Below are 22318 nucleotides of genomic sequence, written 5' to 3' on the forward strand. Positions count from 1 at the left end.
TACAAGTTTGCTCCCAGGTTGCTTGGTCCTTTTGAAATTCTGCAACAAATAAACCCTGTCTCCTATAGCCTGCGGCTGCCCCCTACCCTCAGAATCCCTAACTCCTTTCATGTGTCCCTCCTGAAACCAGTGGTCCTGAACCGCTACAGCAAGACTTCTAGTTCCACAGTTGCTCCCAGCAGTTCTTCTGATGTGTTTGAGGTGAGGGAGATCCTGGACTGCAAAAGGGTAGGGGGAAGAACATTCTATTTGATGGACTGGATAGGGTTTGGTCCTGAGGAGAGGTCCTGGTAGCCGGAAGAGAACCTCAGTGCTCCTGCTCTCATTACAAAATTCCTCTCTCGCTCTGGTCCCAAGAAGAGGGAGCGTAAGAGGGGGGGGGGGGGGGTGGGAATACTGTAGCGTCCATGGCGACCATCCCGACTCCCGCAGCCATGGATCTGTGAGCACTGGTCCCCATCTCCTTCCTAGGAGACGCCAGCACTCACTTCCGCTCCAGTCCGCTGTGTCCCGTAGGGTGCGTGCGCACGCTCGTGCCCGCTCTTAAAGGGCCAGCGCACGCACATGAGAACAATCATCATCATCAATCCACATGATTTCCTGGCCTATAAAAAGGCCCCAGCCCTTCTGATCCTTGCCTGAGCGTTGTTAGTTTATCCCAAGTCTGTCTTCCAAATTGTCCCTTAGTGTTTCCCGTTCCAGCTGTTACCCATGCCGTTACCGGTTCCTGTATCCCGTGCTATGTTCTTGGTCCTGTGCCTACTAGTGCTGGAGTCGTGTCCTACTGCACCTGCTGTCTCCTGTAACATGGGAAAAAAAAAAAAAAAAACCCTGACAAATGAAATCCATCCATTTATTTAACGGCCATGAAAACCGGAAGACCAACGGCCATTAAAAACAGACTGACTGGAAATTGATCCAAAATGGCCATGAAAAACTGACTCTCGGTCGTGTGAATGCAGCCTTTCTAGACAGGGTCTTAAAACACAAGAACTTAAAAAATAAAAAAAGTTTCCACAATTCTACATTTTAAGGGTATGTTCACACTGAGTTTTTTGCAGGCAGAAAATTCTGCCTGGAAAAATCAGCTCCGATATTTTGGAAGTGGTTTTGCACCACACATGTTTTGACACATTTTTGCAGTGTTATTTTTTAGCTCTCTCTTCAACAGAAAGATGGAATAACTGCAAGCGTTTTGTGCCGCAACACACATTTATTTCCGTCTCCAATTGATTTAAATAGGGTTTGTGAGGCGGTAACCGCCTCAAGATAGAGCAGGTCGCTTCTTTGCCGCGAGCGTTTTTTTTTCCCGTGGTTAAAAACAGCCTCCACCTCCCATTGAAATAAATAGGAGTCAATTTCGGCCGTTTGTGCGGTTTCCACGGCATTAAAAAACTCTGTGTGAAAGTGGGAATACATACTCACATAACTATTTTTCATTTCATGAAAAGATATGTAATTTCTTCTCCAAGTTTCAACTAGGGATGTCACGATACCAGAATTTGGACTTAGATACCGATACTTTGTGTAGTATTCCGATTTGATACCAAAATGATACTTTGCCAACAATAAAAAAATATATATGTTCTTCCATTAGCTGATGTGAGGCACGTGAGGTGAGGCACGTGAGGTGAGGCACATTAATAGTAATTAACCCCACCATGTTTGTCAGTCATAATTGACAACATTGGGTTAATGTGTAAAGAACATGATGGGGTTAATTACTATTGAGGCACATGAAGCTTGAATTGATCACACCTCGTCCCTTACATTAATAAGTGAAATAAAGAAGCTTTTTTTTTTTTCTAGCATACACATCATAAATGATGCAAAAAGTTTGTTGTGCAGGTAAGGCTGGATTCACACGAGCACATTACGTCTGTAATGGACGGAACGTATTTCGGCCGCAAGTCCCGGACCGAGCACACTGCAGGGAGCCGGACTCCAAGCATCATAGTTATGTACGACGCTAGGAGTCCCTGCCTCACAACTGTCCCGTACTGCAATCATGTTTTCAGTACGGGACAGTAGTTCCACGGAGATGCAGGGACTCCTAGCAACATACATAACTATGATGCTCTCCTAGCAACATACATAACTATGATGCTAGGAGCCCGGCTTCCTGCAGTGTGTTCGGTCCGGGACTTGCGGCCGAAATACGTTCCGTCCATTACGGACGTAACATGCTCGTGTGAATCCAGCCTTATTATGCACTAATACCGAATGTGTATTGGCCAGTTCAGTGTTTTTTGACAAGTTTTGACGCCGAAACCGCGCCTAAAAAAACGGACGAAAATTCCTCCCACGCCTCCGACCTCTCATTGACATCAATGGGCGGTAGAGAAAGCGTATTTCGCTGCGTTTTATGCCTGTGGCGCTCAATGGCCGCAGGCAAAAAACGCTGCGAAAATCAGCGTGCAGGCAGTGTAAAATCTGCCTCAAAATTCCAAACTGAAATTTGAGGCAGATTTTCTGCCTGCAAAAAAACTCGTGTGAACCCAGCCTAAATGTTATGTATTGAAACTTCTTTTAATGTTTAGTGTAAAAAGTGTGTGTGTATTTTTTATTTTTATTTAACATTACTATGTTTTTTCTTGCTTTATTTTTAAACTTTAATGTACTGGCATATGTCTATATGCCAGTACATTAGCCTGTGTATGGATAGTACACAGGCAGTTGTTAGGACATACCTAAAAATCCATTTTGGAGGCGCAGGCTGCCATACGTTGAGAGACTGCTGTTATCACTCTACAGCCACTGCTTTTCCAAGGGTGAGCAGGAGAGCAAACATACAAAGATATTGGGGGAAAAAAAAAATAGACAATTCAAAATAGCAGCAGCATTAACAGCCATACTGGTCAATCATAGAACATTAATACCTTATGTCTTCCAGATTTAAACACTCACATAACCACTCACCTAGATTATGTCTCTTAACTTTAGCGTGATCATGAATATGTTTCTTCGTGAAACAACCAAAAAATACACAGTACAGGCAAGAGTGAAGTCTGTTTAGGTGAGCGCCACACATGTGACAAATGCACGACTTGGCCTGTCAAAGAAAAAGCGTCCGTCAGGAAAGTGACAAATAATAAAAACATGCTCAGTGTAAACACAACAGGATTCAATTATCTGATGGGTATACTTCTTACTTCAGAAAAAAAGTTACAAAAGACAAAACAGGAATAGTCAAGGTTTGATATTTAGTCGCTTTACTGAAAGAGGCTCTGTCACCAGATTATAAGTGCCCTATCTCCTACATAATGTGATCGGCGCTGTAATGTAGATAACAGCAGTGGTTTTTATTTTGAAAAACGATCATTTTTGAGCAAGTTAAGAGCAATTTTAGATTTATGCTAATGAGTTTAATGACCAACTGGGCGTGTTTTTACTTTTGACCAAGTGGGCGTTGTGGAGAGGAGTGTATGACGGTGACCAATCAGTGTCCTACACTTCTCATTGTTCCAGCCCAGCTTCTTTCACTACACAATCACACTGTGCTGTGGATCATGCTGGGCTGGAACAATGAGAAGTGTAGGACACGGATTGGTCACTGATTGGTCCGCCTCATACACTCCTCTGTACAACACCCAGTTGGTAAAAAGTAAAAACACGCCCAGTTGTCCATTGAGAAACTCATTAGCATAAATATAAACTAGCTCATAACGTGCTCAAAAATGATCGTTTTTCAAAATAAAAACCACTGCTGTTATCTACATTACAGCGCCAATCAGATTATGTAGGAGATAGGGTACTTTAAAGAGGCTCTGTCACCACATTATAAGTGCCCTATCTCCTACATAAGGCGATCGGTGCTATAATGTAGATGACGGCAGTGCTTTTTATTTAAAAAAAAAAAAAAAAAGATCTGTTTTCACCACTTTATTAGCGTTTTTAGATTTATGCTAATGAGCTGCTTAATGCCCAAGTGGGCGTATTTTTACTTTAGACCAAGTGGGCATTGTACAGGGGAGTGTATGCCGCTGACCAATCAGCATTATGCACTCCTCTCCATTCATTTACACAGCGCATAGGGATCCTGTTAGTATAAGACAGCACATAAGGATCTAACACATTAACAATACTGAAGTGTTTAGACAGTGAATAGACATTCCACGGGATGTCTATTCACAATCTCTGCACTTAGTTACTGTTTCTATGGTAGATACAGCAGAGGAAGCGTGATCTCGTTGTAACCTGTCATTTACCGCGTAATCTCGCCAGATTACGCGTCCTCTGCTATAACTACCACAGACATAGTAACGAAGTGCAGAGATTGTGAATAAATATCCCGTGGAATGTCTATTCACTGTCTAAACACTTCAGTATTGTTAATGTGTTAGATCCTTATGTGCTGTCTTATACTAACAGGATCCCTACGCGCTGAGTAAATGAATGAAGAGGAGTGAATGATGCCGATTGGTCAGCGTCATACACTCCCCTGTACAACGCCCACTTGGTCTAAAGTACAAATACACCCACTTGGGCATTAAGCATAAATCTAAAAACGCTAATGTTAGTGTTTGTGTATGTAGCTGGACATAACTATATAGCTACATCGCTAGTGCAGTGTAAACGAATGGAGAGAAGTGTATGACGCTGATTAGACAAAGTGGGCGTTGTACAGTGGAGTGTATGACGTGGACCAAAGTAAAAACACGCCCAATTGGGCATTAAGAAACTCATTAGCATAAAGGTAAAAATCGCTCATAAAGTGGTTTAAAATAGATCGTTGTTCGAAATAAAAAGCATTACTGTCATCTACATTACAGCGCCGATCTCCTTAAGTAGGAGATAGGGCACTTATAATGTGGTGAGAGAGCCTCTTTAAAGACGGGTCATTAGTTGAACTAGTTAACGGACCTGAATAGCGCTGTCTGCCTGGTTCCAGAGCTGTCTTTTTTTCCTTTCTGGACACCCATGTACCAGAGTTATTGCTCTCCGTTAGGACAATTCGCTTTTAGCCAACAGGGTGTTAACTACCCCATTCTCCCAAGTTGGAGCTAGCTTCCCTAATGCGGACCAATCAGGGCGAGGCAGCTTAAAGGGGCTCTGTCACCAGATTCCCAATAAATTCCCTATATTGTACATGATGTGATCGGCGCTGTAATGTAGATTACAGCAGTGTTTTTTATTTAGAAAAACGATCATTTTTGACGGAATTATGACCTAATGAGTTTCTCAATGGACAACTGGGCATGTTTTACTTTTTGACCAAGTGGGCGTTATACAGAGGTGTATGACGCTGACCAATCAGCGTCATACAGTTCTCTCCATTCATTTACACTGCAGATTGCGATATAGCTATATCGCCATGTGCAGCCACATACACACACATTAAATGTTACTGCAGTGTCCCGACAATGAATATACATTACCTCCAGCCAAGACCTGATGTGTATTCAGAATCCTGACCACTTCTCTGCAGTTCTCTGTGAGTTACAGCATAGCAGGCGTAGTCTCTCGAGATTACGCTGTAAGCGGTCATTTACAACGAGATCTCGCAGTGCTGTAGTCTCACAGACGCTACAGAAGTGGTCAGGATTCTGAATAGACATCACGTCCTGACTGGAGGTAATGTATATTCATTGTCCGGACACTGCAGTAACGTTACTGTGTGTTTATGTGGCTGCACATAGCGATATAGCTATATCGCTATCTGCAGTGTAAATAAATGGAGAGAAGTGTATGACGCTGATTGGTCAGCGTCATACACGTCTCTCCACAACGCCCACTTGGTCAAAAAGTAAAACACGCCCAGTTGTCCATTGAGAAACTCATTAGCATAAAGCTAATATAGGTCATAACTAATTATCGTTTTTCTAAATAAAAAAAACTGCTGTAATCTACGTTACAATATAGGGAACTTCTAATCTGGTGACAGAGCCTCTAAGGGCAGTCCATATCTAATTTGCTGTAGTCTGCCAACGGGAATATAGTGAAAACACAACAGGGAACCAAATCTTTGGAATGGGGAGAGGGTCAGAAATGTTGTAAATTATTTTTTTTGAGTACTTACCGTTAATTCCTTTTCCTCGTCCAGTACATATGGGACAGACAGCAGGCATATGCTGCTGTTGGCACTAGGAGGCTTGACACGAAGAATTGAAAAAGTTGCCCCTCCTACAGGATATACCCAGTCTACAGAGTTTTTATGCAGTTTGTCCGAAAGCAGCAGGAGAAGCAGTAATAAGGTAGGAAAAGATGTGTCGAAACGATAGAGTAGAATCACTTCAACTGACAACTGAAAGGCGCTGACAATATCCCGGTTATGGAGAAACCACTCCCTTTGATGATTGGGAGACTGACAAAATGTTGTCCTAATTCATGTGAAAAGCTGGAAAAAAAAAACGTAGGCAAAAAGAAACGCACCGTGCGGAGCACCGTCGTGTCCTGATGAGTCAGGAATGGAGAACGGCAAGACAGAGCCACCAATTCAAAGACCCTGTGGATGGAAGTCACTGCAACCAGAAAAAAAAAAAAAACGTTTTGAAGGAAGCCAACTGCGGGATCTCTAAAACCAAAAACAGCTCCCAAATAGGAATAGGGGGAACGATAAAAGGGGTACTGCATGAGCAACACCCTGTAGAAAAGTTGACGTCTGACTTAAAATACCAATGGGCGGCCTGTTCCTTTAGGGAACTAAGGGCCAGACCTTGATCCAGGCTACCATGGAGAAAAATCGCACCAATAAAAGTAGGTCTGCCAAGTTAGAGGATAAAAGCAGGCTGAGGAAGGCTTCCTAGCCTTAAGCAAAGCGATAACTCTGCAGCCTCAGTCACATCATTAAATGCAGCAACCTGAGCCACGGGGTCCTAAAAAGTTATTTCCCACCCCTTGAGACTGAAATCCGTGGAGAGGATATGCTAGTTCAGAGGAAACTATGCCGAAATGGCAGACCCTGGCATATGCGTTGTTACTTGGGATTTAAGATTGGCCAAACCGAGCCGTCCTATTCAGTACAACAAAAAATAAATAAAGAAAAAGTACAATCTCAAAAACCTTTGAGCCGGGGGGCACCGAAATGATGACCACAAGATGCTGAATCAGTGAGGAGAGAGCCCCCCGACCTAAGTACACGCACACATGGCCGCAAAACAGCACCGTGGGCTCTGTCAGAAAGTGAATCTTTGAAAGCAAATTAAAGTTGATACGGCCTACCATCAAGCGGGCTGAAAATTACGATTATTATGTGTTCAGGGCCTACAAAGCCAGAAAAAGACAGCGGTCAGTGGGCAGTCTAAATAGTTGTACACAAGCAGAGGCCGGGGGGGGGGGGGGGGCGGATGAAACTCACCCTCCACGTTGGCTAAGAAACTCCATCTCCCAAATGTGTGACCAGCTGGAGCGCCCTGCTCAGTTGTTCCACCAGTGTCTCCCCTTACTGTAGGTTGGAGAGTTATGAGAGGTGCTCCTTCAGCTGGTGGGTAACAGGAGGATCTGACGCTCTTGTCCTACTTTTCATCATAGCCATGGATACAACAGTGCAATTGCATGGAGGGGAAAATAGGGTGACTTCAGTCAGCCTGTTTCCCAGCTGTGAAAGAAAAAAAAAAATGCAAAAACAAAAAATGGTAGAGACTGCAACAGCAGAAGTGGCTGCCTCCTATGGATAAATAGCTCAGTGTCTGTAGGCAGGGTCTATCGAGGGGCCACTTTCAATTTTTTGTGTCAAGCCTCCTAGTGACAACAGCACCTTTGGAATCTGGACTGGCGTGTTCGAGATATGCAAGTTGCAAGCAAACATCAACTTTGGAAGTTGCTACAAGGGAAGAGGGCTTCAAATCGGGAGTGGAGTCTTTAGACAAGTTGACCAACAGAATGCCCCGCATTTGAACTGCTCTTATCGCTGCTAATGGTGAATAATTTGAGGGGGAAAAAAAAAAAAAAAAAAATGAGATCAAGGCTCACTTCATTTGTAACCAACGGTCAAAATGACAAAATATTTTTATTTGCATAAATACAGCAAATCCATATTCATCCCAAACTCATTTCTTGGTAAATTAACAATAGCAGCTAATGATTTGGGTACTTGTTCGGACCTAGGAGGCAGGTCTGCTTAAGCCTGCATCCGGACCGGATCCCATTACACAGTGCTGCTCCACCTTGGATTTCTCTATCTACACATACACTGGATGATTATGACCCAAATCAAAATCACAATTAAACATGTAACTTTGATTATTCAATTGTATGGCCTAAAATATTTTATTCGTTTCCCCCGAGCCTGCTGTATACTACAGTACAAAAATAGATCCCCATAGCTGCCCCCCACGCAGTATAATGCCCCCACATGCAGTACAATGCCCCCAGAACTTCCCCACACACAGTACCATGTATACAGGATTGATGGGGGTTATATACAGGATTGATGGAGGTTATATATAGGGAACCCATGAACCCTGTATATAATCCCCATCATCCATGTATATACACAATTGGGACGGGCACTGTCCGCTCGCCATGGCGTGTAAGCACTGAACAAGTAAACGGGGGTGCAATGACTACTACGTGGACACCAACGGGATGGCTGAAACACCGGTATATGCCAGAAGTCCAATGAACTCTGAAAATGTGCACGCTAAGCCGCTCACAGATTAGCACAGACAGGCGTGAGGCAGTGATGTCATCGCGCCGGTCTTCGCTGAGCCGTGAATCCTTAGGACACAAATACAGTTGAAACCTGGGAAAATGTGCAATTTCACATCTGTTCTCTGCACGGAAGTCGTTGCGCGTGTGTATGCACATACATACTAGAAGAGTTCCCCCTGCTTTGCATTTATTTGTGTGACTAAAAACGGCTTTCTACTGATATGAAGCCAACATACCCAAAAAGACCAAGTGCAGGGTTCCTTTTTGGAGGCATGACTGGTCTGAAAAGGGTTCAATTTATGAGAATGCTGAAATCCAGTATAGGCACAGTTTGTTCACAATGAGTAAAGAAAGATGGCTGGATTGTTATGGAAACCCGGTGTGAAACAAAATTGACTGGGTTGTTATGGGAACCTGGTGTAAAACGGTCTGTATGCGAGGCTACGAATGAAGAGCCTGCTAGCTTCTATTGGCTAATGCGGGTCATCTGATGTGTTATGGAAGAGGACCCTTGATGTGGATGCCAGTGGTGCCATATTTGCATTGCAATATATCGAGAAAGGTCCTAGAGAGCTGAAACCCAATGTAAAGCCTTTGAAAGCGCCCGATTTACTTGCGTGCCAAATTTGGAGCAAATTGGTCCAGTTTATTTGGCCATGTATCTCACTACATCTTTTGGATCTAGAGATATACAAAAACATATGTACATGAGCATTTTTTAGGTAAAAAAGTGGTTAAGTGGGGAGCGAAAATTATTAGCAGCGTATGAGTACACTCGCTAATATATAGTCGGGTCCCACTTTGCGCCGATTATGGGATTCATAGGTATTTATAGCGCTGGCGGGGAATGGAAGTTTAGCTGCAGTCTTCCTTCATGACGACAAATCTTAGATTACAGTGGGGGACAGTCACATGACTATGTACAAGCAGTAACTACAAAGACTACAGCGGGGCCAGTCACACGACAGAGTCGTGTCGTCATGAAGGAAGACTGTGCAGCTGGACTTCCATTCCTCCGCCAGTGCTATAAAAATCCATGAAAATCTCAGCGCAACGAGGGACCGAAATGTATATTAGCGAGTGTACTCGCATACTGCAATGAGTACACTGCTAATAATTTTCAGACCCCACATATACCCCTTTAATCGTTTTGTTATAATGGAAAAAAAGGTTAGGGTAATGGGGACCAGGTAAAAAGTCCTTAGTGCAGTAAAAGGCAACTACTACAAGCTTTGAAAAAGCAGGAACAGATTAGGAGTTACAACGCTCTCTGCTACACAAAACGTAGCCATTTTTATATTGGAGGTGTTTCCATGGCAACCCTGCAGTAGAAGTCCTGTATCCACATTGGGTTGCATCATTCTCATACTGAGCATCACATTAGGCTTCAAGCTGTGGACAAACATAGAATGTAATATTGGACATGTACCGATTATTTTCTTCTAGGAGTTATGAAGGTTAAACTTGCTCAATAAGCCTTTTTCTATACAACTAGAATACATATTTACATATACAAGACTCTGGGGCTCTCGTTCTAACCCCATTTTGCCAAGATTTTCAAAATCACCATTTTTAAAGACGATGTGCCAATCCAGGCTAAATCTCCATAACTTTAAGCCTTCTTTGCACAGTGCATATTTGCTGCAAATTGTGCAAAAAGTCCTGTGTCTGCTGTCCTAGACTTCAAATAATGCATGAAAATTCTGCACTTTGTGAACAAGGCCTTATACATCCCTCACCAATAGAAACGCACAGGGTAAGCTTTACACATATACACACACGTGCAAAATTGTGGAGATATACAAAAATGCAATAGAGAAAAAATAATTTTTAGGGGAGAATTGTAGTGTCTCAAAGCAAGGCTGATAATTCATTGCATTGTACAATACCTTCTAGAAATATAAAAACACAGCCGTTCCTACCGCAGCATACAAAATAAATCTGGATGCTACTTTTTGGGCTGTAAAAGTCGTATTGCATGTTGGCTCCTGGAGTGGAAAATAACCGCAGCTGTTACAATTGAGGATAACGAATATAAGAAATTAGAAGTTAATTATCTAACCATCAACAGTAAATCAGGGCTAGCAACCTGGTAGCCAGTAAGGCTTTGTTAGCTCTAAAAGGGGTTATGACCGGGGATCTGCCAAAATCCTTGTGCTTTTGACAGTAAAACTACAATATTCTTGCCTTTAAAAAATACCAAAGCCCCAATAGAGGGGAAAAAAAATATAGAAAAAGTGAACAGAGCCCAAGTCTAGGAATTGACCTAAACGCTGTGGGTCATTTTAAATTGAGGACACTACAGTGGTCAGTTGAAGCGATTTTAACTTTAGTTAGTGAACCCTACAGTAGCTTATCTAAATAAATTATGCCGGCTGCAGTTATAAGAGCCAACAAACCAGACCAAAAGTTCTATCGCTACGAACATAGTCCAATAAGGAACACTCAAAATTACCTTTCTTTTGCGAGTTTCAGGTGTCCCGCTCCAGACAAAGCACTGGTAAATAGCACGTAGGTTCTGCTTCCAATTCTCCACTTTAAAGCTGTTCACATGGGAGCAGCCGGCCGGACTCATGACAAATCCACATGCACTCTCTCAGGGTGGGGGTCCGAAGACACAAGAGACTGCTCTCCGGATAGGAGGAGGACAGGGCCAGGTGCCCCGCCCTCCTCCTTATGTAGGTTGTCCAAACTTTTTTTTGTAAGAAGTCTACCGCTGACACGTGTATAAGTTGTCCTAAACATAAGCGAGAAAAAGATTAAAAAAAAAAAAACTTAAATAAGAAGACTTAAAGGGGTTGTCCAAGATTTAATGACTGTTAATGCTTGTAATTTATAAATGTAAATACATTTGTAATATACTTACATTTTCCAAAGTGGCCCCGTTTCTAGATCCTCCTGTGGGGAACTTGACGGGTGACGTCACTCTCTGCACTGGCTCTGGCCGCTTTGTGGATCTTTAATTATTTTCCGGGTATACGACATCACTTATGACGTGGTGTATATCGGCTTGTTCTGTTGTAACGCGCATGCGTGCCCCCTGCTGTTATCTCGAGAACAGCAGGGACCGCGAGAACAGCAGTGACCGCACATGCGCGTTACGGGCTGTGAAGCAGAACAGCCCATACACGGCACGTCACAAGTGACGTGTCATATACCCAGCAAAGAAATCAAGATCAACAGAGCAGAGAGTGACGTCACCCGTCAAGTACCACACGGCAGGATCTGGAAACGGGGCCACTTTGGCAAATGTAAGTATATTACAAATGTATTTACATTTATAAATTACATGCATTAACACAAAGTCATTAAATCTCGGACAACCCCTTTAAATATTTCAATGTTTTGGATAAGAAACTCATTGAAAAAGGATGTGTCAACTACAACAGTTCTTTCTAAAACATGAATACCCCACATGAACAAACAAATGCTTACAATGACTGTGCCTAAAAGATCGATGCAGAATTTATAAACATTGGATACCATGTAATTAGGTTTGATAAAACTACAAAATGCCAATATCATGGCCGATTCAGTCGGCCCCTAGAACACAACTTTAACCCCTTAGTGACCACCAGTACGCCTTTTCACGTGGGTCACTAAGGGGCCTTAGGCTAGGCCGACGCCTTTTCACGCCGGCCCAGTCTAAGTCCTGCACGGGTCTACCGTGCAGGCTGGAGCCGGGGCTCAGCGGTCTGATGACAGCTGGGCTCCTGCTCCAACACCCGCGATCGAAGTAAACTTAACCGTTAACCTGTTAAATGCCGCCAATAGCGACCGCAGCATTTAACTTGTTTACAGAGGGAGTGCACTCCTTCCGTCACCCATCGGCGACCCGCAAATGCAATCGCGTGTCTCCGATGGGGTGTCATGGCAGCCGGGGGCTTGATGACGTGCCTGTGTAACTCGCGCCGCTAGTGTGAAAACATTGTGTTAATCTGTGAGGGAAGTGATGGGGTTAATTACTATTAGGCCTTATTCACATGGTTGTTTGATATATGGACCGTATATCGCCAACATTTCCTGGACCAAACACAGCTCAGGAAGCCGGGCTCCTAGCATCAGTTATCTATGATTCTAGGAGTACAGAACAGTATTCCCACGAGGAGGCAGTGACTCCTAGCATCATAGATAACCAACGCTAGGAGACCGGCTTCCGGAACGGTGTTTAATCCGGGAAATACGGGCGACATATGGTACATATATGAAACACAGCCATGTGAATAAGGCCAAATAGTAATTAACCCCATCATTTCTCACAGATTAACCCAATGTTGCCCATTATAATTATAGTAAGAGATCCCATCAAGTACCTCACTCATAATGGGCAACACTGGGTTAATGTGAGGTACATGATGGGGTTAATTACAATTAATGTGATGCACAAGGTTGTTCAAAATGGATAACACCATGTGACTCATCAGAAAACGGGACATTTGTGGGATTTTTATTGTTGGCAAAGTATCGTTTTAGTATCGAGTATCGCAATATTACTCTAAGTATCGGTAACGAAGTCCAAATTCTGGTATCATGACAACCCTGCTCTCTGGTACATACTCCTAAATTACCCTCCCTTAGCACAGTGGCCGTTCCCGGAAACTCCTGCAGCAGTCACGTGTTGTTCATCAGTCCCATGCCATTGCAGCCAATCACAGGCCTCAGTAGGGATGCTGCCATGTACAGTGTCTCCCCCTTGTTTTATTCCAATCACTGACTGAAGGTCCCAACATGTTCACTGAAGGCCCCTCTATCAGCAGCCTCATTTGAGGCGGTAGACTTCCCTCGCACAGAGTTAATCAATGGAAGCCGCTGATGGGTCTTGTCACATGCCCCATTAGTGACCATACAGACAGTAGAGAAGATTGGAACAAACAAGGGGTCAGCACTACGCACTTCACATCAGCACTAATCTAACATTACATCAGTAAGTGACTATGTGCTGTTTCCAGTACATTTGGGAAAATAAGATGGTCAACCCCTTCCAGTCGTAAACAACTTTCAGATTTTCATTTTTCCTCCCCACCTTCCAAAAGCCGTAACTTTTTCATTTTTCCCTCTATATAGTCCTATAAGAGCTTGATTTTTGCGGGACGAGTTGCAGTTTTTCATAGCGCCATTTATTGTGCCATATAATGTACTAGGAAACAGGGGGGGGGGGGGAATTTGTGGGATAGAAAATAAGTGATTCCGCCATTGTTTTTTGCGCTTTTACGGTGCAATTAAAACATGTTGACCCGCAGAATAAAGTTAATAGGATTACAGCGATACCAAATATATATTAGTTTTTTTTCTATGTTTTACAAGGACAAAACGAAGAAATGTAAAAATTAAATTTTCATTTGGGACGCCAAATTCTGAGACCCATAACTTTTTAATTTTTCCGTCGATTAAGTGGTATGAGGGCTTTTTTTTGCGGGATAAGCTGTAGTTTTTTCTAGGGGATTTCAACCAGTGATCATTGGAGCACTTGCACTATATACTGCAATACTAATGTAATGCAGCATATAGTCTTTCTGACTGGCTTCGCTTAATAGGAGAACAAAGACGGCAGAACTGGGGGCCTTCATTAGGCCCCCATAACAACCATCTCCACCGCACGATTGCATGGGGGTGCGATGAGCTGCTAGACGTGGGTCGCCCCCTCTTTCTAATAATTTAAATGCCGCGGTCGCTATTTACCACGTCATTTATCGGTTAAACGAGCAGAGGAGATTTAACACCTCACCCTCCACAGCAATCAATAACTATTTTTAGCATGTACACACACTTCCTTTTCATCTGCTGCTGCAATTCCACATAAGCACTAAACAAATCCAGCAGATAACTAAATCAGACCCACACAATCATTCAGAGCCGCTGTCAGGGTATGTTCACACGCTTACTAGAAAACGTCTGAAAATACTCCGCTGTTTTCAAGGGAAAACAGCTCCTGACATGCACTTTTCACGGACGTTTTTCAAAACGGCCGCAAAAAAAAAACGGCACTGTTGGAACAGAATGCCGTTTTTCCCATTGAAATCAATGGGCAGATGTTTGGAGCCGTTCGGCTTCCAATGTTTCGGCTGTTTACGGCCCAAAAAAGAGCCGAAAATAAGCCGTGTGAATGTACCCTTAACCCCTTCCCTCTTCGGCCACTTTTGACCTTCCTGGCAGCCTGATTTTTCAAATCTGACATGTTTCACTTTATGTGATAAATAACTCCGGAATGCTTGTACTTATCCAAGCGATTCGGAGATTGTTTTCTCGTGACACATTGGACTTTGCGTTACTGGCAAAATTTGCCCGATACATTCAGTATTTAATTGTGAAAAACACAAAAAGTTACAAGGCTTAGAACTTTAGCAACAATTTCTCACATTTTCAAGAAAATTTCAAAAGGCTATTTTTACAGGGGCCAGGTCAGTTCCGAAGTGGCTTTGAGATACTTAGATATTAGAAACCCCCAATAAGTCACCCCATTTTAAAAACTGCACCCCTCAAAGTATTCAAAAACAGCATTTAGAAAGTTACTTAACCCTTTAGACATTTCGCAGGAATTAAGGCAATGTAGAGGTGAAATTTACAAAGTTCATTATTTTTTTCCAGAAATTCATTTTGAATCCATTTTTTTTGTAACAAAAGATTTTACCAGAGAAATGCAACTCAACATTTATTGCCCAGGTTCTGCAGTTTTAGGAAATATCCCACATGTGGCACTAGTGTGCTACTTGAAGCACCGGCCTCCGAAGCAATGTAGCACCTAGTGGATTTTGGGCCTCCTTTTAAATTAGAATATATATTAGGCACCAGGTCAATTTTGAAGAGGTCTTGTGGTACTAAAACAGTGGAAACCTCCCAAAAGTGAGCCCATTTGGGAAACTACACCCCTCGAGGAATTTATTTAGGGGTGTAGCAAGCATTTTGACCCGCCAGTTTTTTTGCAAAAATTTTTGGAACTAGGCCATGAAAATCTACATTTTTTCAAAGAAAATGTGGGTTTAGCTATTTTTTTTTCATTTCCACAAGGACTAAAGGAGAAAAGGCACCAAAACATTTGTAAAGCAATTTCTCCCGAGTAAAAATACCCCACATGTGGTCATAAACATCAGTTTGGACACACGGTAGGGCTCAGAATGGAAGGAGCACCATTTGGATTTTGGAATGGTTTCTGGGCGCCATGTCACATTTGCTGAGCCTCTGTAGTACTAGTACAGTGGAAACACCCCAAAAGTGACTCCATTTGGGAAACTGCACCCCCTGAGGAATCATTTATGGGTATAGTGAAAATTTTGATCCCAAATGTTTTTTTGCTGAATTAGAATTAAGCCATGAAATGTAATTTATTTTTTTTTTCCAATAAGATGTCGTTTTAGATCAACATTTTTATTTTTTACAAGGAACAGAGAAGAAAAAGCACCCCAACATTTGTAAAGCAATTTCTACCGAGTATGGAAACACCCCATATGTGGTTATGAAGAAAAGGAGCTGTATTTATCTTTTGAAGCGTAGATTTTGCTAAAATGGTTTGCGGACAGCATGTTGCATTTGCAAAACCCCTGATGTACCAAACAAAAGTGACCCCGTTTTAGAAACTACACCCCTAAAGGCATTTATCAAGGGGCGTATTGAGAATTTCGTGTTTTTCAGAAATTAATACGCAATGGATGGTGCAAAGTGAAAATTGCAATTTTTCCACTTATCTGCCTATTCACCGAACGATATGGTGTGCCCCTGGAGAATCTCACCCCATAAATTGTTAAGCGGGTTCTCCCGGGTATGGTAATGCCTTACTTGTGGACATAAATTGCTGTTTGGGCACACTGTAGGGATAACAAGGGAAAGACTGCCATTTTGAGCATGGATTTTGCTTGGTAGTTTTGCTGGTATTTCACTTTATAATGTGGGGGCATATGTATTACTCTATGGAGTACATCAGGGCATAATAATGGGGTAAATAATACAATTATCCATAGATGTGTGTTACGCTGTGAAGCGATCCATTATGCACAGGCTGGTGTCACACTGATATCTTCCTTACCCCCTTTTGTAATGCTCTGCACCTTTTGGGGGCTTTTTCTCCTTCGTAGTTTGGAAAATATTGCTGGGAAAGTTTTGCGCTGGTATAATACGGGCACCTTCGCTTCCAGCGGATGTCCCTTACCTTTCCTAGTTCCTAAATACTAGGGCCCTGAAACTGAAGGAATGTTCCCCTCCGGCCTGCGCATTGAGATGTTTTTTCATCACCGCATTACTAGTGCCATAACTTATATTTTTCAGTTGATGTAGCTGTGTGCGGGCTTGTTGTTTTGCGAGACGGGCTGTAGATTTTGTTGTTACCATTTTGGAACACATACAACTTTCTTTTTTTTGGTAAAGGAAATTACCAAAAACAAAACCATTCTGGAATAGTTTTTTATTGGGGTTTTTTTTCGGCATCCACAGTGCAACATAAAACACGTTAACTTTATTCTGCGAGTCGATACCAAATTTATAGTTTTTTTTTATGTATTGCAGCTTTTGCACAATAAAAATCATTTTTTTTTTATAAAATCATTTGTTTTCGGTGTCGCCATATTAAGACCCAAAACTTTTTTAATTTTGCGTGGACAAAGCGGTGTCAGGGATTATTTTTTGCGGGACGGATTGTCGTTTTTATTGGTACTATTTTGTGTGACTTTTTGATCATTTTTTGGGAGGAGATGTGACCTAAAAGCAAAGATTCTGGCGTTGTTTTTCATGTTTTTTTTTTTTTTTTAACGCCGTTCACCGTGAGGGATAATTTACAAAATAGTTTTGTAGTTTGGGTCGTTACGGACGCGGCGATACCAATTATGTAAAGTTTTGTTTTTTTTTACGGTGTTTCCCATAAGAAAAAAGACTTACTATGGGGAAAAAAAGGCAGCTTAGGTTTTTTTTTGTTTTTTTTACTTGAAACGTGTGTTTATTGTTTTACGACATATTTCATAACTTTTTTGACTTGTCCCACTAGGGCACTTGAGGGCCTGATGCCCCGATCTCTGCTCTAATACACTGCACTACATACGTAGTGCAGTGTATTAGCGCTATCAGTTATTCAGTGACAGCAAGCCTATGAGGACACACCACAGGCGGGTCCTCATCGGCTCCCCTACAAGGCAGACTCGAACGGCATTATTTGGCCTTCGATTGCCATAGCAACACAACGATTGCATCGCTGGGTTGCCGTCAGGTTAAAACTCAGATGCTCCGCTCTATTGAGCGCAGAATCTGAGGGGTTAATCAGCCGGATCGGAGAAACGCTCCGGTCCTGGCAGTTACAGGAGGGTGTCAGCTGTATAATACAGCTGTCACCCCACGGTGATGGTACCAGCTCTGCTTCTGAGCCCGCACTATCACTGCGATGTAACTGTACTGCGGTTTACGGGAACACCTTCCCGACAGCGCCGTATATATACGGCGGATGTCGGGAAGGGGTTAAATGCAATAGCACAGCATGCAGTGCTATCCTGGTCAAAAACAACAACCACAATGAACCCCATTATTAGTCAATGGGGTGCATTTGTTACTACTTGGATCAGAAGGACGGAGCTGTCAGTGAATGATCAGTCACCGCTTGTTATAAACCGAAGCCATGACATGGTTTCATTACTAATTTATTGAAGTAAAACATACCCTGCCAAGCATAGTTATCAAGTTTTTTTTTTCCTTCTGTTGGATGTATGTCGCAGAGCGCTACGTGTAGCAAATGTGTCCAGGGAAACTGTCATCACTGTCCAATTTTAGACCGTGATGTCAGGACTTACAATGCCATTTGCCAAGGGCTCGGGCCAGGTACTGTGTTCCTAGGAAAGCTTCTAACATCACTATCCATATAGGGACATGGATGTCAGAGCTTCCCCAGGGCTGTAAGACCTGATGCTCTTCTTGTGGACTCTAGCCCTGGTGAAGCGCATACTTGGGACAGATTCAATACAGAGACATCAAATATAGGCTCCGTATATATACACATAGAAAGAAATCCCGCAGCACTCCGGTATGGCAAATAAAGGTGATTTATTTCAAACCGCAAAACAGGATGCAACGTTTCTGTCCAACCTGAAGACCGTTTTCAAGCATAAAGGCCCTAAGGTTGGACAGAAACGTTGCATCCTGTTTGGCGGTTTGAAATAAAAATCACCTTTATTTGCCATACCGGAGTGATGCGGGATTTCTTTCTATATAGATTCATTATCCTTGGATCAGGATTACCTGCTGGGCACCCATATCTATTTTGCAATTTATCTTTGAGTGCTGCTTTTTTATACATACAGTTACTACAGCTGAAAAAAAATACACATGTCCATCAAGTTCAACCACGGGATGGGGAAAGGGAAGGTAAAAAAAAAAAAATTCTACACATAGGAGCTAATTTTTTTGTTCTAGGAAATTATCTAACCCTTTTTTCAAGCCATCTACTGTCCCTGCTGTGACCAGCTCCTGCGGTAGACTATTCCATAGATTCACAGTAAAGAAGGCTTGTCGCCTCTGCAGGTTGAACGAACCTTTCTTTCTCCAGATGGAGGTAGATACCCCTTGTTTTTTTTTTTAGGGGGTTTACATGGAACAGGATTTCACCATATTTTTTGTATGTGCCATTAATATAAATTAATCATGTCCCCCCTTAGTCTTTTTTCAAGGCTAAATAGGTTTCATTTTTTTAATCTTTCCTCATAACTTAGATTCTCCATGCCCCTTATTAGCTTCATTGCTCTTCTTTGTATTTTTTCCAACTCCAGGGCATCCTTTCTATGAACTGGAGCCCAGAACTTAACTGCATATTCTAGATTAGGCCTCACTAATGCTTTGTAAAGTGGCAATATTACATCCCTGTCCCGTGAGTCCATGCCTCTTTTAATACATGACAATATCTTGCTGGCCTTTGAAGCAGCTGATTGACATTGCATGCTGTTATTTAGTTTATTATTTACAAGTACACCCAGATCCTTCTCAACAAGTGAATCCCCCAGTGTAGCTCCCCATAGGACATATGATGCATGCAGGTTGTTGGTACACATACACACACTTTTTTACAGGATCATCAGGATGGAATAGCGTAGTCTAGTTGGACACGTTTTAAAGCATATATTAGGAATCTAGTAACCACTGTTCTGACGAACGCAGCACCTACCACAACATCCAAAATTTGGGTGCAAGATTAGTTTAGCATTCTAACTAAGGTTTTTTTTACTTACCTACAGTTTGCATTTTGTGTTCATTGCACTTTCCAGTATGTTCTTCTATACTGTTGTACAAATTGCTTTCTGTACGAGATTTTGTATTTACTATAAATCCAATAAAAAGTACCAAAATAAATAAATGCATCTACTAGTTCATGTGTGTCATTTTAAGTCTCCATAAGAGTACTAAAAGATACAGGGGGATAAACTTTATACATGGTCCAACAAGGAAGAAAAAAAAGTCAAATATGCCTTTGCTGCATATTTGACGGAGAAAAATCTTGTTCAAGAATCTAGTACAAATCCACAACACATAGGGAATGTAGTAGAACAGAAAATTTGCACATATATTTTTCTGCAAAATGTTACCATGTTTTTGTAAAATCCCATTCACTAGCGTTATATACTTTATAGCTGCATCGTTTTTTATTTTGAAAAAAAATTTTTTTTTAATATTCATTGTAAAATCCTGTTTTCCAGTTCATTGGGGGAATACAGACTGTGGCTGTATGTGGATACTAGGAAAAAAAATATATATATATAGAAATATATAAAAAAGTGGCCCCTCCTTCGGGATATACTTTGCCCACAGACCCCAAGCTATTCAGTCTGTCTGCAAGCAGTAGGAGAAGCAGAGCCAAGGCAAAATAACTGTCAAACACTAGAAGGGAATCCCTCAAATTGACAACTCTAAGCAAAAACCTTAAAAATATATATATATATATATATATATATATATATATATATATAATAAAATAATAATATTATATATGGGTGGGATTGGTGTCCCCCAATGCTCCAAAAAAAACACAAGCCCCCAGTGCGGCAGCTTCAACCGCCACACTGTGAAACGTAGCGTCCTTAAATTCTAATGGAAAGAGAGATCCCCGAGAGGGGCCAGGATGGAAGGGCAAGGGCCACAGGAAGTCAGCCATCAGGTATATGAATTCCACGCACCAACAGCAGCATGGCCAATCCAGGGCTTCCAGAAGGGCAGTAATCCCTTCTGCCTTGTGGTGCCGCGGCAGGTGAAGCAGAGGAGAGGGGACGTACAGGAGACTGCAGTCAGACCATGGTGCCATGAGAGCATCCACAGCGCAGGCCTCCAGAGTTCGGGCGATGGAGGAGACATGTCAATTGAACCTGGAGGCCATCAGATCCACATCCAAAAGACTGCACCCGAGACAAATTTGGTCGAGACATCCTGGTGAAAACGACCAGTCCCCAGGATCAACCGTTTCGCGACTGAATGTATGTGACCCAATTTTGGACTCCAGGAATGTGAACCAGTGAGAGCCGGAAAGTGAGCTTCAGCCCAGACCAGGATCCTGGAAGCCTCTGTCATCAGCGCGGTACACATGCCGTCCATGATGATTTAGACAAGGCACGCCCGTGGCATTGTCCATTTGAACTCTTAAATGGTGTCCGGACAGAGTCCCGTAGAGGAGGCACAGAAAAATGGCTCCCAATTCTAGAAGAATGATGGGAAGGGAAGCTGCCTGTGGAGACCACAGCCCCTGAGCCATGAGGTTCTGAAAGGTAACCCCCATCCCTTGAGGATGGCATCTGTGGAGAGGATCAGCCAGTTAAGCAACATGGAGCAGCCTCAGGAAACTGCCAGAGAAGTGATCCACGGAATGAAAGGGGGAAGGATGGAAGAAAAAAATATATATCAGATCCAGCGTTGGCTCCCACCTGGAGAGTATCACTCGCTATAGGGGGGCACTTGTGGAACAGTATTGATTGAAGCTACCATGGTCCTGAGAACCCGCATGCAGAGGAGAAGTGAGGTCGGTACAGCAGTGTGTAAGGAACTGATCACATCCTGAAGAAACACTCCAGGGGAAGGGAAACATTAACCGAGCGAGTGACAAAGGCGACCCCCAAAGAAATAAAAAAAACAATCTGCTGGGACGGAGATAGGCAAGACTTGGATCGGTTGATGACCCAACCGAACCAACTCAAGAGTGTCCTAACCTAGGCCCAAAGAGACGAGACCCTGTAAAGGGGAGAGTAGTCAGGGAGTGCTTGGAAGCTGAAATCAGCAAAGCTGTGAGCCATGTAGTCTTGCAAACAGCGAAAGAAAGAAGAGGCCGGCGCCACCATGCAGGCAGCTTCAGAGAACTGAAAAAGTGTCCAAGTATAAGGTGAGACAGATCAACAAGCTCCTCCGAAGGGGTACTTAAGAGCAGGGCATGACTGAGTTTGTGCACCCATTCAGTGATAGATCTGCTAACCCAGACAGATGCAAAAAAAAAATAGGCCAAAGGTCCCATCCCCCCCACCCACCAGTGCAGTAAAGCACAAAATTGCACGGCCATAACGTAAAACAGCGCCAATGGCCTAAAAGTGGACGGGAGCGCTGATTAGGCCAAAGGAAAGCCCCAAGGAATAGGCAGATTCAGCAGACTGCTACAGTACATAAGTGGTTGGGGGCTGCAGACTCACTCTGATCCCCATCTCACAGATGTGCTGACCAGCAGGAGGAGAGCACCCCCTCAGTGTTACCTCCTTTACTAAGAGGACACTGGTGGGACAGGTATTCCTTAGGA

The 22318-nt window shown here is 42.8% G+C and overlaps 1 protein-coding gene across 6 annotated transcripts in view; it reads right to left on the bottom strand.

Moving 5' to 3' along the window:
- Positions 1-22318, bottom strand: part of LOC142655634 (ubiquitin carboxyl-terminal hydrolase 22-A) — a 238839-nt gene that overhangs the window by 210871 nt on the left and 5650 nt on the right. For 4 of the 6 annotated variants that reach the window (XM_075830039.1, XM_075830038.1, XM_075830042.1 and 1 more), the window contains exons 2-3: positions 11048-11329; positions 2920-3052 (exon numbers count right to left, since the gene is read on the bottom strand). In XM_075830039.1, coding sequence (XP_075686154.1) covers positions 2920-3052; positions 11048-11167 — 253 coding nt within the window. In that variant the 5' untranslated portion in view covers positions 11168-11329. Of the gene's footprint in view, positions 1-2690; positions 2758-2919; positions 3053-11047; positions 11330-22318 lie in introns of those variants that run through there. The other 2 variants (XM_075830044.1, XM_075830041.1) reach the window with 2 other exon arrangements.

The sequence above is a fragment of the Rhinoderma darwinii genome, chromosome 6, assembly GCF_050947455.1.
Source record: "Rhinoderma darwinii isolate aRhiDar2 chromosome 6, aRhiDar2.hap1, whole genome shotgun sequence".
Classification (NCBI taxonomy): Eukaryota; Metazoa; Chordata; class Amphibia; order Anura; family Rhinodermatidae; genus Rhinoderma; species Rhinoderma darwinii.